This window comes from Medicago truncatula, chromosome 4, assembly GCF_003473485.1.
Source record: "Medicago truncatula cultivar Jemalong A17 chromosome 4, MtrunA17r5.0-ANR, whole genome shotgun sequence".
Lineage (NCBI taxonomy): Eukaryota > Viridiplantae > Streptophyta > Magnoliopsida > Fabales > Fabaceae > Medicago > Medicago truncatula.
The window spans coordinates 56,998,424-57,018,446 of record NC_053045.1 but is presented as its reverse complement, the minus strand read 5'-3'; the positions used below and the strand labels follow the sequence as shown (position 1 = coordinate 57,018,446).

General features: G+C 33.7%; 3 protein-coding genes and 1 pseudogene across 4 annotated transcripts; all 4 read right to left on the bottom strand.

Moving 5' to 3' along the window:
- Nucleotides 1-5,157: 5,157 nt before the first annotated feature.
- LOC25494042 (F-box/kelch-repeat protein At3g06240) lies at nt 5,158-10,580 on the bottom strand. Of its 2 annotated transcripts, XM_024781829.2 has the most exons (4): nt 10,457-10,580; nt 10,166-10,312; nt 7,796-9,631; nt 5,158-5,390 (listed from the first exon to the last, which is right to left on the bottom strand). In XM_024781829.2, the coding sequence occupies exon 3, from the start codon at nt 8,924-8,926 to the stop codon at nt 7,823-7,825; it is 1,104 nt and encodes a 367-aa protein (XP_024637597.1). In that variant the 5' UTR covers nt 8,927-9,631; nt 10,166-10,312; nt 10,457-10,580; the 3' UTR covers nt 5,158-5,390; nt 7,796-7,822. The 2 variants fall into 2 exon arrangements, with proteins under 2 accessions (XP_024637597.1, XP_039689542.1); XM_039833608.1 differs by lacking the exons at nt 10,166-10,312; nt 10,457-10,580 and adding an exon at nt 9,787-9,912.
- LOC120579991 (cysteine-rich receptor-like protein kinase 24) lies at nt 9,393-10,063 on the bottom strand. The gene is made up of 3 exons (XM_039832823.1): nt 10,023-10,063; nt 9,787-9,911; nt 9,393-9,631 (listed from the first exon to the last, which is right to left on the bottom strand). The coding sequence occupies exons 1-3, from the start codon at nt 10,061-10,063 to the stop codon at nt 9,393-9,395; spliced, it is 405 nt and encodes a 134-aa protein (XP_039688757.1).
- Nucleotides 10,581-10,788: 208 nt separating the features above from the next.
- LOC120580185 (class V chitinase-like) lies at nt 10,789-11,934 on the bottom strand (annotated as a pseudogene).
- A 3,915-nt stretch (nt 11,935-15,849) lies between these two features.
- Nucleotides 15,850-19,414, bottom strand: LOC25494041 (F-box/kelch-repeat protein At3g06240). Its single transcript, XM_013602756.3, has 2 exons — nt 18,176-19,414; nt 15,850-16,174 (listed from the first exon to the last, which is right to left on the bottom strand). Exon 1 carries the CDS (start codon nt 19,304-19,306, stop codon nt 18,203-18,205), a length of 1,104 nt encoding a protein of 367 aa, XP_013458210.1. The 5' UTR covers nt 19,307-19,414; the 3' UTR covers nt 15,850-16,174; nt 18,176-18,202.
- Between the last annotated feature and the right edge of the window lie 609 nt (nt 19,415-20,023).

Sequence of the window (20,023 nt, the reverse complement as noted above, 5' to 3'; positions counted from 1 at the left end):
CATATTTGCAAACATCTATGAAAAAGGGAAGCACATTAGAAATTTTAAGGAAAATAAAATATGAAAGTAGAAAAACAAAGTAGAATAAGACAGTGCAACCTGTAGCCATTAGATTCATCAGTCATCCCATGTTGCACACACATGCAGCTCTTATTCTCAATGGTTCTTCTTGCATTTGGAATATGAGCATGTGTTTCACAACCAAAACACCCTAAAATGCTCTTAGGTTCACTCCACTCCAATCCTTTTTTGGAGTTTGATTCTTGCCTGCCAAGGTTAGTGATCAGTTTAAAACATAAAATTTCTAGTGTTCTGACCATGTTCATTTGTCACCCACTTTGTTGAAAAGAGTTCGTTGGGGTTAGCTGTGTTTTAATTTCAATTTTCATGACAAAAAATATTGAATTTTTAGTCGTAAACTCTCCCCCTATTAGTACACAAACACCAAGTGGGTAAGTTTGTTTATTTCTCTTCAAAGTTCTTGATGCATACTGTTTAAATTTCCTTCAAATTGAAGTCTGAAGGAGTGAAAAATCGGGCCCCGATTTGTAGAAATCGGTGGCCGATTTTTGTGTCATTTCTGCCTTTCCATTCGACATTTTTCGGGCCCCAATTTGTATAAATCGACAGCCAATTTTGGAAGATAAGGATCAGATAGTATTGTACTATGGTGAAATCGGGGGCCGATTTGGTGACTTCGGTGGCCGATTTTGACGAATGTTGAACACTATAAAAGGCTTCATTCTTCATTTTTAGAGGAGAGCTTCAACAGATAAACCTAGGAATACAAAGGAGGTAATTTGAGGGTTGAGTGTCTTTGTAGTGAGGTTCTCTTTAGGGTTTGGAAACATTGTAAACACCTTGGGTGAGTGAAAATCATTGAGTGTCTTGTTCATTGGTGAGATTGAGAAAATGGGTAGAAATTAGGGTTGTTCATTGTTTGTGAGCTTGTTGAAGCTAATTTCTTGTAACTCATTTGTATCTCTTTGTAAGAACTCTTTGATAGTGGATTGGAGAGATCAATCTCTCCCCCAGATTAGGTCAAGTTGGACCGAACTGGGTCAACAATCTTTGGTGTGTTTGTTTCTCTTCTCTCTTTATCTTTTGCTTGTGATTTTGTGCTTTTCACTTTGATTCTTGGATTAGATCTAGGTGCTGTTATTGTTGTTATTGCTTGTGTTTACTTTGATATTGGTTACTACTTTCCTTTGCTCCACACATCATAGTTTGTATTGGTGTGATTTTGAGTCCGAATTCACAACACATATAAAATAGTTAAATACTTCTGATTTTTCCAACAAAAAATAGATCCATGTCTCTCTAGTCTAGTCATCTATGAAAGTTAAAAATACCTCTGTTGTTGATTGGTGGCTAGGGTGATAAGACCACACATGTTACCATGAAACAGTTTCGACCTTTCTGTTGTTCTCCACTTGCTTTTGTTAGGAATTGGATCACCATATTGTTTTATTTCAATGTCTCAGGACATGTAATATATTGACCTTTATTGCATATTTGTCATGGAAATAGGTAACATAATGATCTATCAACAATTGGTGGGTGTTTATGACGCTCAAGAGACAGGCCACACTTTGTGGGATTGATCAGAAAACTCTTTATAAGAGGTCAAAGTTTACCACAAATCACAACCCTTTTGAGAGGTCAAAGTTTAAGTGAACTCTTTAAAATGAGGACATTAAAGATAGGTAAAGGATGCCACAAATCCTACCCTTTTGTGCCTTTAACTGGATTTGAAAAGATTATGAAGGCTCAAAGAGTGGAAAAGTTAAAACTATGCAGATTCAAAAAATAATGCAAAACCCAATAAATAGAAAAAGATGTGTAAAACCTCCAAGTCAAATTGATTAAAAGAAGCAGGAAATGTTTAGAAACTGACGTATAAGCAGTTCTATACCTGGACACAACTGTAGAAGTTTGGCCACTTCACAAAGCCTCTCAACCTGAAAGACTGCCTGACAAAGCCAAGCATGAGAACCGCTCAGCTAGGCACCCGAAATAGGCAACACCAGAATAAGTTCCTCTGTAATTCAATTGGTCAAAAGCCTGCTTCCACAGCCTTGAAACATTGTATACATGCTCCGATAAAAATAAAACTATCAATACAGCAACCTGTATGGTTTAATGCAATGATACTAAGAATGGATTGAAATAATTACTATTTTATTGAAGTGTTGAGGGAAATATCAACCTCCAAGTGTAGTGAAGGAAAGTACAAATAAGGTATTGAAGAGAAACGAAAATGTAACAGAAAAGAGAAAGATGCAGAGTCAGAGAAGAGATAGTAGAGAAATTGCGTCAGACATTTCCTTGCCAACTTCTATGCCTTTGTTTTGTGAATATATCTTGTAGTTCTTCCTTAACATTTTTTGATCTCTCGCACAAACTTCGGGAGGAAAATTGCCATCCTGCATTGATTCAAAGTCCTCAAATCGAAAAATAGTTTATTCTGGCAATTGTTGTTTGTCAACTAGAAGTTTCAGTGATCAACATCCATCTTCATATTGCAAGAAATTGACGGCCTTATCCACTAATCCGAGATTTGAGGGTAAGTAGGAATCAAAGGAGCAACTAGGACTAATACTTGATACTATTGGAGGTTTTGTAGGAATTGCAGGGCTTTTGATTATATTTTTTCTGTTCATTTTGAGAAAGTCCAAAAAAGAAAAGCAAATAATAAAATAGGTAGAACAGTTTATGATAGAGTTTCTATCACTACAAATTTAAAACCAAATATTTATGCAAGGAGTATTGTTCCTCGGCTAATGAGGCTAGCTGCACTTGGATTACCACCTTACAGCATTTTCACAATAGAAGAAATCGAAGATGCAACCAACAACTTTCATCCATCAAACCTAATAGGAGAAGGGTCACACAGACAGCTAGGTAAAGGTAGGTTCCAGGATGGTTCAATGCTCATGGTTAATCTTGTAAAACTAAAGCAGAAGAACCAGACCTTGAAGGTGTTACCTTGTTAATGGTTAAATCCTGACTTCTGAAATTCCCTTATGAAGATTTAATGATGGATGTTATGCTCATGGTTAAATCTTCATGTAAAGCCAACCAATGAAGAGCCCCATTAACAAGCGACCCTATTATGCGCACATTATTAAAAGTATAGTTATTGTCATAAGGGAAATAAGTACCCTCAATTTCTTTCCACATATTATCTCTCAATGAGAAAAACTCCAAACGCGGATGATTACCATCTAAGGTTGTATCATAGGACACTGAAACCACCAACTAATCATCTCTTAACTCATACCTAAAACCATATAGATAACATAAATAGTTGGCATCTAACCTCGAATCAATAGGAGACAAAGGTATTTGTTTGTGAAGTCCAGTGGATGGATTCCATACATAGATGTTTGAGTTAGTATGCAAAAGTACAAACCCTCTACATGAAGCTTTAATATGAAAATAAGATTGGGGATGCAAGAAATTGATGTTCAGTGAAGCAGAAGCACTAAAATCGTTAAGCGATAACTTCTAAATCTATAGATCGAATTTTAGGAGCTGAAGTTGATATGAGCAGAATTCTGAGTGTGTGTTGGGGGCGGTAAGTTGAAAATGCGAATTTGCAAAATGAGGATCTGAGACAAGAGAAAACCAAGACTTACAAACGCATTTGAAACGTATAAGAGACTTTACCGATAACCTCAACATAATTTCGATAATCAACTCGTGAGGAAGATGCAGTAGTGTCTTCTTCTCCATGTGTTTTTTAGCTTCTGCGACAGGTTTTTTGTTTTTCTTCGCACTTGACTTAGAATGATTGTGATAATAATGAAGCCTGCTGTGATAATTAATATAGAGATCGATGATTTTAATCTTTTTTTTAATAAAGATTTAATTCTTCTCTAGCACTCTTCCTACAAGGACTGCAATAGTTAATCCTTTGAGTCAACGGATATTATGCATCCCAAAAAATAAAAAATTGAACACTCGAATATCCTTTGAGTCAACGGATACTATTTTTATCAATAATACACTTAATTTATTTATTGCAAAGAGATAAATATGTATAATAAATAGTTAAAATTTATTTACACCTAAAAATATTCTAAATTGTTAGTCGGGAACATCCTACGGCGAATTATAGGTGAACTACTGACTGAGTGATTAGTCAAAGCATGAACAATCGAAGATGAGCTTGCCGAATCATTCTCCAATTCAAAGAGTCTCAAAAGGGTTGTGGAAAGTCAGAACTAGTCAAGTTCAATAGAAACAGATAATTCGGCCAAATTGATATTATTTTCATCGTCTATGATTTGTAATAGCTATGATCATTCTTTTAATGTCTACATCACTTTCATGATCATCCCTAACTTCACATAATTGCTCGTTCAAATTTCACATCCCTGCTCACAAAAATCTCTCTAATATTGGCATTATAGCATATATGCTTAAACAATTATGATATTTACAGCAGTGTGGTTTAGTTCATTAAAATTTACTTATCTCTCTCTACTTCAAATATTGAGTGCTTTAACAAATTGACTATGTGCTTTCGTCACTGTTCCATATAAAGAAGTGGTGTCACTGCTAATCTTTATTTTTAAATTGTCAAGGTAACAAACCTGTTTTTTTTTTTAAGTAGAACAAATCTGTTGATAGATTCGAAAATGTAAATAATAAATAATTTCATGAAAAGTAAACTTTCATATATTTTTTTATCTTGGCTGGTAGCTACGCTACAGTTGTGGGTTTTAAAAAGTTTAATGTTACGTACATATGTAATTTATTGGCGCGTCAATCAAAAACTAGGAATCCTGACTTCTGAAATTCACGGTAAATATGACACTGGGACGCAGTTTTATGGGTTGTCTGTGGTTTTGTGAATGTAGAAGTGTCTGACTCAACTGTAGAATTTGTACTAAGTTACTACTACTTTTTGCTAATTGCCAAAATCTGCATAGCTTCTAGCAATGCATTCTAACTTCCTGCTCACCATTTAGAAAATAATAAGAAGAAGCATCTTCTATTACATATATACTATTAAGATTATCTTGCTGTTTCAATTCTATCACACTTCTGATAAGCAGTTTAGATTATCCTACAGGAAGCTGAACATGTGATCACCCCTAATCTTATCTTATGAAAACACATGGTGATTGAAATGATAGTACATAATGGTGAATCGCACAAACAAAGCTGTCAATATTTTCAATTAACAAACTACAAAGAGTTAACAACTAAATATTTCATGACATATTACATCAGCTCATCATGAAAAAGAAGTCAGTCAAACACATTACACTCCAAATGTAGCCCCGACCCAAAGATTTCATAATAACAAAATAAAGCATCAGTTGTCTTATGCACCAATGGTTTTCAAAGTTCACTCTTCGTCTACTTGAATTAAGCTCCTGCATTGCATAGATGGATTAAAGCAATACAAATCAGAAAATGTAGATATGAATATCAATATTCAACGACAACAAACAAAATAACTTAATCAACTATTAAAACACATATAACGAGTACTCCATTGAACCCCAAAAGAGTACACCTCCAAGTTGGTTATAGCTCTCAAGTTTTGTCTTAACCTTATTAGAGATTTAAAGATAGAAAGATTTGGTAAGAAAGGAAATCTCATCTTAGATTTGTCTAAAATCATCACTTAGGCTTCCTAATCCTCTTTACCAAATTTAAGCATATAAAAGTACAAATCAAATCTGAGCCTACGTGTCTCTAAATTGATAGCAAACTTTTTCAACTACCTTTTTTTACATAATTATGCAGCAAGTAAGCACCTGAAATGACATATGTTAGCCTTAATATATTTTAGCCCATCTCCCATCATCAATCTTCAAACATAATTTTGTAGAAAACCCACCCATACCCGAGGAGACACTAGGAAGGTATAGTTCTTGAAATTTCAAGCTGTCTTACAACTTAACTTATTGATTTGTGGCTAAACATTAAAGTACTCCCTAAAGGCCTTTGCCACATTATTTCAGTATGGCTTATGCTTACCAATTTATAAACTAATTCATATTAGGGATACTAACAGTTAACTAATTTAGCACATGAAGAAAAATGATATCATTAACACAATATAAAAATGTCCCTTATGTATTGAAAAAATGTCCCATACGAAAAAGAAACAGGGAAAAGTGGACCCACGTGTGGACATGAGCTTGGACGGGCCAAATACACGAAAATATAAATTTAATCATCAAGCTATCAAGGCATGATCACAAAAAAAAAAACACAAGTATTATAACAAAAGTGGCCACTAGCTAATGAATTGGATTCTATCAAACAATTATGTTGTGACATAACATGGCATATTAAATTGAACACATGAGGGGCCAATCATGCTATAATGACTTCAAGCAGTGATATTTCCAAACATGAGGGATTCAATTGAACCAAACCTCAAAGTTCAAATCTAATGGGACAGATAAGAAAGTACAACTTCAAGGTGGGTAAAATACGCTAATGGAAATGCAAATGCTATAAATGTATGCCTTTAGATTCATCACCCATCCCACACACCTGCAGTCTTATTATCAATATTGGTTCTTGCAAATGGAAATATAAACATGTGTTGCACAACCAAACACCCTAAAATGCTCTACTGAGAGTTTTACTCCACTCCACTCCAATCCTCTTTTGGAGTTTGATTTTTTCCTGCTGAGGTTGGTGATCAGTTTAAAACATATACTGTCTAATTTTCTAGTTCAGGCAACAGATAACTTACAAATCTGTTTCTCTGATAGTAGTGTTATGACTGTGTTCTGTTTAGTGCAGTTTTCATAAACCACTGTTAGTCTTCTTCACTTTGCAAGTCAGTTTTATAAATCATGTATGCAAAACTAATACATTCTCTACTAGTTTTTACCGACTGCTTCCTCTAGAATTATTTCTTACTTCTTACGAATACGACTCTTCAAACTTAGGTTCAGAAAAGGGAATGCCGATGTGTTAGATTTAAAAAAAAAAAAAAAAAAAAAAAAAAAAAACTTTCTTGTTTTTGTTATACCCTGAGCTTGTAGGGCTTTTTTTTGTAACAATGACTTTTCCCCCGTAATTAATTTTTTGATGCTATAAATGATTGGTTTTGTGCCATAGTGATGACTTTTGATATTTATTCATTGGATAGCATATGAAAAGTCTAAGTTGTAATTGTAGTATCAGTAACTGTTGAGGATCATGAGTTGATTCAATTTTGATGTTTCTTATGAACATAAGTCTTAAAATTAATTTAACAGATCATGTGTAGTTCATTAATATGAAATTGGTTTTTTCTGTTTGTGGTTTGAAACAAAGAAATGACAACAAACGAAGTTATTAGTGAAAACCACAATCAGGGAACAAACAGAACCTTTTTGTTTCTGGTTTCAAATTTTTAAAGAAGCGCTTTGAGTCAAAGTGGTGTAATTGTGATTTTGATCTTGTTTAACATGCTAAAATTCATCAAACTAATTTACCATGAAAAACAATTTCAAGCAGTGACCAAAACATGCATTAGAGCTCAATCCAATTACACATTCACAAATAACATTGAATCACACAGACAATTAAAGTTGTCAACATTTTCAATAAACATATAATAAACAGCTAAGCAATTAACAGTTCATAACATATTAAATAAGCTCATGCGGTATACTGAATCATATTACAAATGCAATCAAACACATGATACCCTCATATGCATAAATGGAATCAAAGTCATATTACCCTACAAATGCAGACACCCAACAGTACATAATTCAATATAATGTTATAAATATCAAGAAAATGGTGAAGGAGAATAATTCAAAACCTCATTCTTCTTGTTTGTGTCACCTTCTTAAACCTGCTCATTGTCACCAGGGAGTGAAAGCAAAGACTCTGTATAGATAGCCACGGATCCATCCCATGTAACATTCCATTTAGAGAAACGCCCTAACAACTGTCCATTGTCATCATACTTCACCAATCCAATACCACTATGTGCTCCAATAATATCACCACTTTTTGTACAGCACAATGGGGAAAAGGACTCATCAGAAATGTCATCAACAGAAAGAACAAGAGTCTTTGTCCAAGACGAGTTCACTTTGTATTCATTCATCACCCACATTTCAATTGTATTATCATTATAATCCATAGCATATAGACTGAGAAATTCCCCAAATACCCACAAACCACAGTTGTTAGGATCATAGTTATAATTGTAATAATCATCTGGTAAAAGCATATCAAAAAGTTGCCTTTCCGTTAAATCAAAGGCAAGGATAACATTCTTTCCTAAACCAGCACGATAAGCCAACCAATGAATAGCCCCATTATAGAGGGAACCTACGCTGGGCTTATCATCAATGCCATTCGCAAAAGGGCTGTCAGTACACTCAATTTGTATCCAGGTATTGGCTCTCAATGAGAAAAACTCGAAGTGTGATGAAATATAAGGGAAGAATGATAAAACCACTAAGTAATCATCTGTTAACTGATCATACCCAAAACCATATAACCTTTCATCATCATCATCTTCTTCTAACCAAGAAGGACACAAAGGTATTTGTTTGTGAAATCCGGTGGATGGATTCCATAGGTAGAGGGTTGGAGCACAATGCAATAATATAAAGCCTCTACATGAACCTTTAATTTCAAAATCATAATAAGATTCAGGAAGCAGAAAATCAAGATTGACTGAAGAAGAGATAGAATCATAAGCAAGCGATGCTTCTAAATCTATAGAACGAGGAGGTGGTGAGATGAACAGAATCCTACGAGTGTGTGTTGCGGCTGTGAGATGAAAATGTGAATTTGCAAAAAGGGGATCGGAGATAAGAAAAAACCAAGACTTACAAACGCATTTGAAACGAATAAGAGAATTCACCGGTAGCCTCAGCAGAATTTGAACTATCAATTCATGATGCAGATGCGGCAATGGAATCGTCTTCTTCTCCATGCGCCTTTTTCCAATGCGACAGTTGTTTGTTTTTCTTTGTTTAGGGTTATGAATTGAAGACCCAACTCTTGATTTATTTAGTTGAAATGATCATCAAGACCCATTTTCCATTTATGAATCATTTTCGCAAGGCATGTCTCTTATTTAGGGTTAGTCTTTTTAACACAATGAAATGAAATAAAACGACGCATTGGTTTTTGTACCCAAAAAATAAAGGCAAAATATATTTTTTTTTTTTTACAGAAAACGAAAGTGTGACCGACATATTCCAAAAGGTTCATATTTTCATGTGGGCCGTAATATCGTGAAGTCCTCTTTCCGCTTATGATTTCCAAGAGAAGGACTGCAAAACTTCAGTGAGTATATGCCTTTTCTGACATAATCGGGAGGCACATACCCACTACAAAAGGCAATACATGTGGTTAGAGTCATCCAAGGAACAACGTCATTGATTAAAATTTACTTACTAAGCACCCACAATCCTGCTTGTATTTGCTTCAAGTTCATACTTCTCAAAAAGTTTAGCCATACTAAAATCTGATATCTTTGGATTCATCTCATGGTCTAACAAAACATTACTAGCTTTAATATCTCGGTGGATTATAGTAAAATTTGAGTACTCTTGGAGATAAAGAAGGCCTTGAGTAATCCCTTCAATGATATTCACACGCTTGGTCCAATCTAGAAGATTTGATTTCCTTGGATCTGCATTAAATTCAATTCTCAACTATTAGTCACTAAAAAAGTATATTCTGGAATTATTGCTGCTTTGAAGATTAATTGAGCTTAGTAACAAATAAAAAATTAATTTCCTATTTCTTTGAGAAGAAAACTTAATAGGGACAAGTAATGTTACAAACCAATGAGATAATGATCTAAGCTTTTATTTGGGAGGTATTCATAGATTAGAAGCTTCTCGTTCCTTTTTGTGCAGTAACCCAAAAGTCTAACTAAATTAACATGCTGTAGTTTTACATAATTTCCCCTGACAAAAACAAAATCATAACATTGTCATCAGAGAATTACTCTACTATCTCAACTTATGGCTCGGATGTAACATAATAACTTGCATAATTGATATCTATGGTCCACTAACATTGTTTTCATCTGCATAAGATGTAGGTCTGATTCATGCATCGAGATTAAAATATCATGTAGCTAATAGAGTTTTGGGGCTATCGAGATTAAAATATCTCAACAATTTATTTAACAAGGTAATCAAATACTATCAAATGTTACCTTGTACACTGCACCAAATCCACCCTCTCCGGCCTTATTTTCTTTTGAGAAGTAACCTCTTGCTACTTTTATTGTGAGATAATCAAATACTATCAAATCAGAACCATTTCCAGATCTTCTTCAGGTGCTGATAAATGTATCCTCAATCTGTACATCATTCTTGTAATAGTTATCACTGTTCTTGCCAAACGGTGTCAGATAAATAAAAAGTGAAAATTGTGCACATGTCAATATCTTATTTATTCTTCAATTTTATCGCTCTAGGGTGAAAGTTAATTATATCCTCATTACCTTTGTGGTAGTAGCAAAAAAATACCATTCCCAAGAGAACGGTAGCAGTCAAAACAGTAACCAGAACAACTATCAGCAACCTTCTGTTATGATAATCTTCATTTACTTCATGAGCTGAAGAAAATAATACAAATGTTAAACTAGAATTAAACAATATATTCTTATAATGATGTGTCCACCTCAGCCAATTATTCTTTATATCTAGGTCAAGAACATGATATTTAACTTAAAATACTCAAATTAACATCTAAAATTTGACTAGGGATCATGGGTAGAGAAAGGTCTTGTTTGTTCAAAAGTAAGAAGATAAAAAAAAAAAAAAAAAAAAACATACAAATACCACAAAATGTTTGATCACGGAGTTCAGCCAATTGTACTTACCTCTCCGACCAATGCGGCTGCAGTATTTTTCTATTAATCAAGCTTAGGGTGTACAGAGTACAACTGGTATTTTAATACTACAGTCCAATTTAAAAGATTACAATGAACATTACTTGTAACTATGAGTCAATTGTGTCATATTTTCAGGTCAAGTAACCAAGTAACCATTTTTCTTTGCATAAGAAACCTTTTCTTTAATAACTTCCACATCATCAAAATTACCCAAGTAGATGCAACAGTGAAATAATTCACCACAAATGTCTCATTATAATATGAAACTACTCCATCATCAGAGCCGCTAATGTAATTTGTTATCGACTTATAACCCATTGAACCATCCATTGTAATAGCAGGACCAGAAGTTGGTCTACCAACACCACCTTCACCTGGTTTCACAAGTGTCCATGCATATCCATGATAAGGCAAACCAATTACAAGTTTGTTAGAAGAAAATCCTCTTTTTCTCCACTCTTTGATACCTGAATCAGTATTTTCCCAGCCAGATGAACCATATAAAGGTGCATGAAAACGTGTGACATTGTCCCTTTTAGGAAGATAGTAAGGGAATCTGAAGGTTTAAGATAATAACCTGTCATCAGCAACACTAATTCTGATCTTTTAGTGTTACTTGCCTCAGAAGTTATCGCAACTCGCCACTCTTTCAAAAGGGTTGTGAAATTGACAAGAACTTTGCCCTGTTTTAGCCCTGCACCACAAAAGTCTATGCCTTGAAAGTCAAATCGTCTTGCCGTTCTGATGGAGGAATCAATGAAAGATTTTCTATAAGAAGATTGGTTTAACAATGAGTTAAAAAGTGAAGAATTTTGTCCTCCAGTGTAGATTGATAAAAGAGATGTAACAGAAGGATTTTGAAGCTTTACTCTGGTGGTGAAGGAGTCGAATTTAGAATACTCAGAGTCATTTGTAAAGATGATGTAGTCTGTGGAATTTATGAAAGCAAAAGCACATAAGAGGTGTGTGAAAAGTGTTGATTTTATCTCCGAAGCTTCCATTTCATTACTGGAAAAATAATAACCGGCTTTTACCCAAAAAGTTGTGTCTGATTTTGAGTAAGATGTGAAAAAGAGGAAGACAGGGATGATGATAGCGAAATGTTTTGAAAACATTGTATTGTATTGTATTGTTTAAGGAATCCTTAACCCTGTTTCGTGAGACAGATTGTATCTATGTATTACGTGTTGCCACTTGCCAAAACCAAACAGCACTCTCTTTCTATGTTGAGATGAAATAAAACGACGCATTGGTTTTGGTACCAAAAAATAAAGGCAAAATATATTTTAATACTTTAAGTTTAACAAAAATATCAGATTAGTTTTAAGTTTTTTAAATTTTAAATAAATTTTTATTTTTGAGAGACTAATTTGAAACATAAAAACTTTAAATAGGTACATTAAATTAACAACTTAAAATATTTATTTGAAATTAAAAAAAAAAAACTTATTAGAATCTTAAAAAAACTTAATTAAAAACTTAAAAAATTTAAAGGACAAACCCGATATTTTTGCTAAACTTTAAGGGTCAAAAAGTATTTTGTTCAAAATAAAACGAGGTCTTTACAAAATATAAATGAAATTGGTGAGATTCATTTTATGAGCATTACTATCTTATTGGAAAAAAACAAAAATGAGCGATTCTTTTGGTGCTAATCCATTTAAACCATTTATTTAATTTCTTATGTTAACTCTCCAATTCTCACAACAACAAAACAACGTTCTATCAGTTTGAAGTTCCGCCAAAAATTGTTTCGAATTTAGGTTTAGTTGACCCCAATTGCTTAGTTAAGTAATTCATTTAGCTGAAGATCAACAACTAATTGAACCATCTTTCAAAAAAAAAAAACTACTAATTGAACCAAATCACTTGATTATGTTTTTTTTTATTATGTTATTAACAATAAATCAACGATAGACTCATCTTCTAAGTCATGTATTTTATTATAAGTCGATTTAGAAAGAAAAAAAATACAATGTGACAAGTTATAAGTCATTTTATAATATTAATGTAGATTAATTATGTTCTTCCCGTAATATCCATGCACATGGCCTACCATTAACATGAATATCCAACTTTACACCTTCATTTTTTTTATCACGTAGTCAAGTGGTTAGAAATTGACCTTCAAAGTGAATAAATAAAGTGGCCGGGTTTCGAACCCCTTTGAACCTCCAATTTATGGGGCCTCAAAATTATTATTATTTTAAAATGAAGCCTAATTATGGATTATATATTTCAATGGACCAATGGCAGTAGCATGCGCTTGCAAACCCAAAGTTTAGTTTATTACTTTTCCTACTATATGAGGTTGTCACACGCCTTATTTAATTCCAAAACTACTATTTTGATTGTAAAATCTGAAACCTGGTTTGGATTATATAATCTGAACCGTTTCGATATATATAAGCCCCCCCACACACACACACTTTACAGTTTTACATTTCATTTTCTCTCTCTCCCTAAATCTGAAACCCACAAATTGGTCCAATCTTGAGTTTTTATGCTCAAAATCATCACATTTGAAGGTTCATCAAGCAACAAAGTGAAGGTTAGGTCTCATTCCCTCTGCATGCATGCCAATTTGTTCGGTTTTTTTTTTCTTCTGAGAACTAAACCAGTTCGAATTTTAAAATCCAAACTGGATTTGGTGCTGTTCGAATTTTAAAATCCAAATTGTACTAGTAGGATTTTTTTTATTGTTGTGTATTTTTGTCGATTGTGTGTTACCCTTTTATGCATGTTAAAGGTATGCAACATGTTGAGCGCATCAGCGGTGAGAGAACAACAATGCATGATTATGTTAGGAGAGAACTTGGGGAGAGAAGGCGGGAGGAGAGTAGAGTACCCAGGCATGGGGTTGGCAGGGGAAGGGCACGTCATACTGGTGTCGATGGCAAGGGTGTGGCTCAGTGGAACCATCCTGAGCCACAACACGAGCCTCTGATGGAGATGGAGCAGCAGGTGGAGGGTGATGTTGAGGCTCAGGATGTGGGTGATGATGAGCAGCAACAACAGCGTGTGCCGTCGCCAGAGGAGCTTGATGACTATTCTGGTGACCTACACGACTTGACTGTGCTCACGAAATACCATGTGCATGTTATTAGGATGGCAGTTGATGGAGTGGTAAGAAACTACACCTTTTATTGTGATATTTTAATGATTGTAAACTGTTGTTAATTTGTGTAATGTATTATTCTGATTATTGTGAAACTGATGTTAATTTTTTGTTTTTAATTTCTGCAGTGACGAGGCAATTTAAAATGTGTAAACGGCGGAAAGATAGAGGCGATACATGATGATGCAAACAGGACTATGATAGTTGACCAATAAACCATTTCATGACATATTACATCAGCTCAGGTTGCAAGGTGGCTCATCATATTAGCCTCCACAACCTTATTGATTGCAGTAGCTCAAAGCCTATAATGATTATCATTTTTAATTTGTCATACTGTAGAAATTTTAGCCTCGAAATATTAAGAACTTGGTTTCTTCGCACTTCTTGTCACCTGCGATCATTTCAATTATTCTTGTGTTTGTTTACTACTCTATAATTCTGATTGCACAATCAACAAGTAGTGAAAGTAGGATTCTTTTTCATGGATGGACCGATCTCACAATCATTATTGAGTGAGAAGTTCCTGAAATTGCAAATGCATTTGTAATTCTAGTGAGTATTTATGTTTTGCTTACCAATATTCATGTCAACCCACTAAATTAGTGTCTTTTGGAGGAGGTCCTGGTATATTTACAGGTTATCCACTTCTTCCTTCGTGGTATAAACACAATCAAGACATTGAAATTACATTCATTAATCATTATTCATTTCACTGATATTTTATATTAAACATGTCAGTTAGGCTTCATACCAGTACATAATCAGATTGTTACACCGGTCAAAACACAGGTTTTGAATTTGACAATATAAGCTACTATATACAACAATCTTTTTCTTTTTTTTTTAATAGTTAAAAACCGGTTCAGAACTTTAAAAAACCAGTTTTTTAACTAGTAATTAGATCCATGTGTAGAAGCTAGTGAACTCTTTGAAATGAGCACATTATAGATAGGTAGCAGGATGGATACTGCAAATCTGGTAGTAGGCCTCCTATTACTAATGTATATGTTAGGCCCAAATTAAGTTAGTATGTGTGATGTATTTAAATAGATAAGAATGAGAGAACATCTCATTCAGTTTGATTTGGGAGAGACTAGGCTCTCTAAGTCCTAGAGGTTTGTTTGTTTCCTGCAGTTTCTGTTACAGTTTATGTAGTTTCTAATTTCCTATTTTCTGTAACTGCCTCTCAGTTGGACAGTTCCACAGAGAAGAAGAAAAATTACAGTTCATATTCAGTTTGAATATCCAACATACTAGCATACTATATTCACTTAGACACAAGATCTCACACAGATATGTAAGCAGTGTTATACCGAGACTCAAAGGTGACTTAAGGGTGTGTTTGTTTCAAGTTATAATTGTTGATTCCCGGGAATAAAATGATAGAAATGTATATGCCTATGTTTGTTACAAGTTTACTAAAATTTATTCCTTGGTATAAAATGTTCCTGGGAATAGAAAAAATTTCCCAAGGAAAAGGGTGGGAATAAAGTTCCCATGGAGATGGGAATAAATTCATAAATAGTTTACCTATTATAATCCCTATTTTTATGGTTCCTAGGAATATTATAAAGCTAACCAAACATATTTTTCCTACATTCCTTGGAATAATATTCCCATCTTTATATTCCAAGGAATGTTATTCCTAGGAATAAATTTGGTAAACTTGAAACAAACACACCCTAAGTCCTTGCAGTTAAGCGCATGACAACATATTTAGAACACGGTATATAAGCTGTGTTATACCGAGACTCAAAGGTGAAATTTTGCCACTTCACAGAGCCGCTCAACCTGAACGACGGTCTGAAAAAACCAAGCATGAGAACCATTCAGCTAGGCTTGTAAGCCTGAAATAGGCAAACACCAGAGTAAGGCCCTAATTAATTCAATTGGGAAAGAGGTTGCTTCCACAGCCTTGAAAACATACATATAAAAGGTCTGACAAAAATAACACCACCAATACAGCAATCTATATGGTTTGACCAAGACTTAAAGTTCAACAAAACTCGTGTCCCATCATATTTTTGTTTTGATAAAGAAATGCTGAAATGCACAATAAAAAAGAAAAGAGGTGTAATCCAGTGACAGTGACGGATCAGCCAATAGTGATCTCAGATTATTTAACCTTACCAGCATAGCTGGTCACAAACAATCATCCACAGCTTCACATTCCATTGACAGCATCAGCCAACAGGGATTGGTACCTGCTTCAATATAAATTAAAATTTTAAAATCAACTGAATCCAATAGCTAGGTTTCATATTGAAAAGAAAGAAAAAAAAATCGAATCAAAATGAGCTTTATTCCAATTCCCTTCTTTTTCCGACACTCTCAAATTCACCTTCGTTGTTGAATTTCCACACTCTTGACCATCTACAACCCCACCCTTCCATCCTTTGACAATTTTCTTGCCTCTAATTTTCAATTGGATGCTGGAAGATTACGGGACAATAGGGACATTTTAATGACGTCAAGTATTGACATTTTACAATTTCATGAAAAAATGCACCAGAGGAGGAACACACACCAAGATAACTTCACAGCATACAGAATATGTATAAAAGAAACACCAATCAAACAAGCTATATATGAATACAAGCACAAGAGTATATTTTTCTCATTTACACAAATTATAATTAATTGTCTAGTTTTTTAGCTGTCAAAGCAAAATCAGCTCAAATGAACTTGGTCGTGAATCATCGATTCAAAAAGGTTGAGTTATTTTAGGTGGAAAACACATGAAAAGTTTTTATATTATATCTCTAACAAAACGCCAAGTACTACAGTCTACAGCCTTTGAAGAATGGACAGTACGCAACAAAAATCAAACTATGTACCACTTGATAAGCCCGTGATACCATTTTGTGAACAAACTATGCCAAAAGTTTAAGCTAATAATTGAAGACATAAATTGTTTTTCAATATTGTATAAATGAACTTTATCACATATCCAATGAGCAACTTTTCAATCCTGAACTCTATCACCAATCCAATCACTCTTCACCTGGTATTACATTTTTTGCTGCTATAAATGATTACTTTTATCCCATAGTGAAGACTTTTGATCTTTGTTCATAATGAAAATCATAAGTTGTAATTGTAATAGCATTTTTTAGGTTCAAATCTGTTTCTCTGATAGTAGTGTTATGACTGTGTTCTGTTTAGTTCAGTTCATGCTGTAGCAGTTCAGTTTGAAAATGTGAAAGCTGATGCAGTTTTCATAAACCACTGTTAGTCTTCTTCACTTTGCAAGTCAGTTTTATAAATGATGTATGCAAAACTAATACATTCTCTCCTAGTTTTTAACGACTGCTTCCTCTAGAATTATATCTTACTTCTTGCTGATATGACTCTTCAAACTTAGGTTCAGAAAAAGGAATGCCGATGTGTTAGATTTTAACAAAAAAAACTTTATTGTTTTTGTTATGCCCTGAGCTTGTAGGGCTTTTTTTATTAACAATGACTCTTCCCCGCGTAATTAATTTTTTGATGCTATAAATGATTGGTTTTGTGCCATAGTAATGACTTTTGATATTTATTCATTGGATAGCATATGAAAAGTCAGTTGTAATTGTAGTATCACTGTTGAGGATCGTGAGTTGATTCAATTTTGATGTTTCCTATGAACATAAGTCTTAAAATTAATTTAAAAGATCATGTGTAGTTCATTAATATGAAATTGGTTTTTTCTGTGAGGTTTGAAACAAATAAATGATAACAAACGTAGTTATTAGTGACCCCCAAAATCAGAGAACAAACAGAACCTTTTTGTTTGTGATTTCAAATTTTTAAAGAAGCGCTTTGAGTCAAAGTGGTGTAATTGTGATTTTGATCTTGTTTAACATGCAAAAATTTATCAAACTAATTTACCATGTAAAACAATTTCAAGCAGTGACCAAAACATACATTAGAGCTCAATCCAATTACACATTCACAAATAACATTGAATCACACAGACAATTAAAGTTGTCAACATTTTCAATAAACATATTATAAATAGCTAAGCAATAAACAGTTCATAACATATTAAATAAGCACATGTGGTATACTGAATCATATTACAAATGCAATCAAACACGTATTACCCTCATATGCAAAAATGGAATCAAAGTCATATTACCCTACAAATGCAGACACCCAACAGTACATAATTCAATATAATGTTATAAATATCAAGAAAATGGTGAAGGAGAATAATTCAAAACCTCATTCTTCTTGTTTGTGTCACCTTCTTAAACCTGCTCATTGTCACCAGGGAGTGAAAGCAAAGACTCTGTATAGATAGCCACGGATCCATCCCATGTAACATTCCATTTAGAGAAACGCCCTAACAACTGTCCATTGTCATCATACTTCACCAATCCAATACCACTATGTGCTCCAATAATATCACCACTTTTTGTACAGCACAATGGGGAAAAGGACTCATCGGAAATGTCATCAACAGAAAGAACAAGAGTCTTTGTCCAAGACGAGTTCACTTTGTATTCATTCATCACCCACATTTCAATTGTATTATCATTATAATCCATAGCATATAGACTGAGAAATTCCCCAAATACCCACAAACCACAGTTGTTAGGATCATAGTTATAATTGTAATAATCATCTGGCAAATGCATATCAAAAAGTTGCCTTTCAGTGAAATCAAAGGCAAGGATAACATTCTTTTGTAAATCATCACGATAAGCCAACCAATGAATAGCCCCGTGATAGAGGGAACCTACACCGCACTTCTCATCAAAGGCATTACTAAAAGGGGAGTGAGGACACTCAATTTGTATCCAGGTATTGGCTCTCAATGAGAAAAACTCGAAGCGTGATGCCATATAAGGGGAGAATGATAAAACCACCAAGTAATCATCTGCTAACTGATCATACCCAAAACCATACATCTTTTCATCGTCATCATCTACTTCTGACCAAAAAGGAGACATAGGTATTTGTTTGTGAAATCCGGTGGATGGATTCCATAGGTAGAGGCTTGAAAAACAATGCAACAGTATAAAGCCTCTGCAAGAACCTTTAATTTCAAAATCATAGTTAGGTTCAGGAAGAAGAAAATCAAGATTGACCGCAGAAGAAATAGTATCATAACCAAGCGATGCTTCCAAATCTATAGACTGAGGAGGTGTTGAGATGAATAGAATTCTACGAGACGGTGTTGCCGCGGTGAGTTGAAAATGTGAATTTGTAAAATGGGGTTCGGAGATGAGAGAAAACCAAGACTTGCAAACGCATTTGAAACGAATTAGAGACTTGACTGATAACCTCAGCAGAATTTGAACGATCAAGTCCTGAGGTAGATCCGGCAGTGGAATCGTCTTCTTCTCCATGCGCCTTTTTCCAATGACACGGTTGTTTCTCTTGGTTTAGGGTTATGAATTGAAGACCCAGCTCTTGATTTATGAATCATTTTCGCAAGGCACGTCTCTTATTTTTATTTTTAGGGTTTGCCTTTTTAACACAATGAAATGAAATAAAACGACGGATTCGTTTTTGTACTAAAAAATAAAATGGGGTCTTTATAAAATAAGGAGAAATGGTCCCTCAAATTTATATTTTTTGTCCTTATAAATATGTTAATTTTCGTTTTAGTTCCTCTAAAAAATTTCTTTAACTTTTAATCCTTCAAAAAAATTTCATCTTCAATTTTGGTCCTTCTTTTCAAATAAATATTATTGAACAAAATTTTGCATAAAAATTTATAATATTATAAGGATCTCACCCAAAAAAAATAGATTTTTTTACCAAAACCATGAATTAAATATGAATTTTTATATTTTTTACGGTATTAAATTCATATTTAAATGTTTTGTTAAAAAATTCTATTTTTTTGGAGTGATTTTTACAGTATTATATTTATTTATGTACAATTTAATTAAAAAATACAAAAATTTATTTTAAAATAGCGACCAAAAGTAGTGATTGAAAATTTTATAAGTACTAAAAGTTGAAGGAAAAATTTAGAGGGATCAAAACAAAAAGTTAGTATATTTATAAGGACCAAAACATATTTAACCCAAAAAAATAATGAAATTGGTCAAATCTAT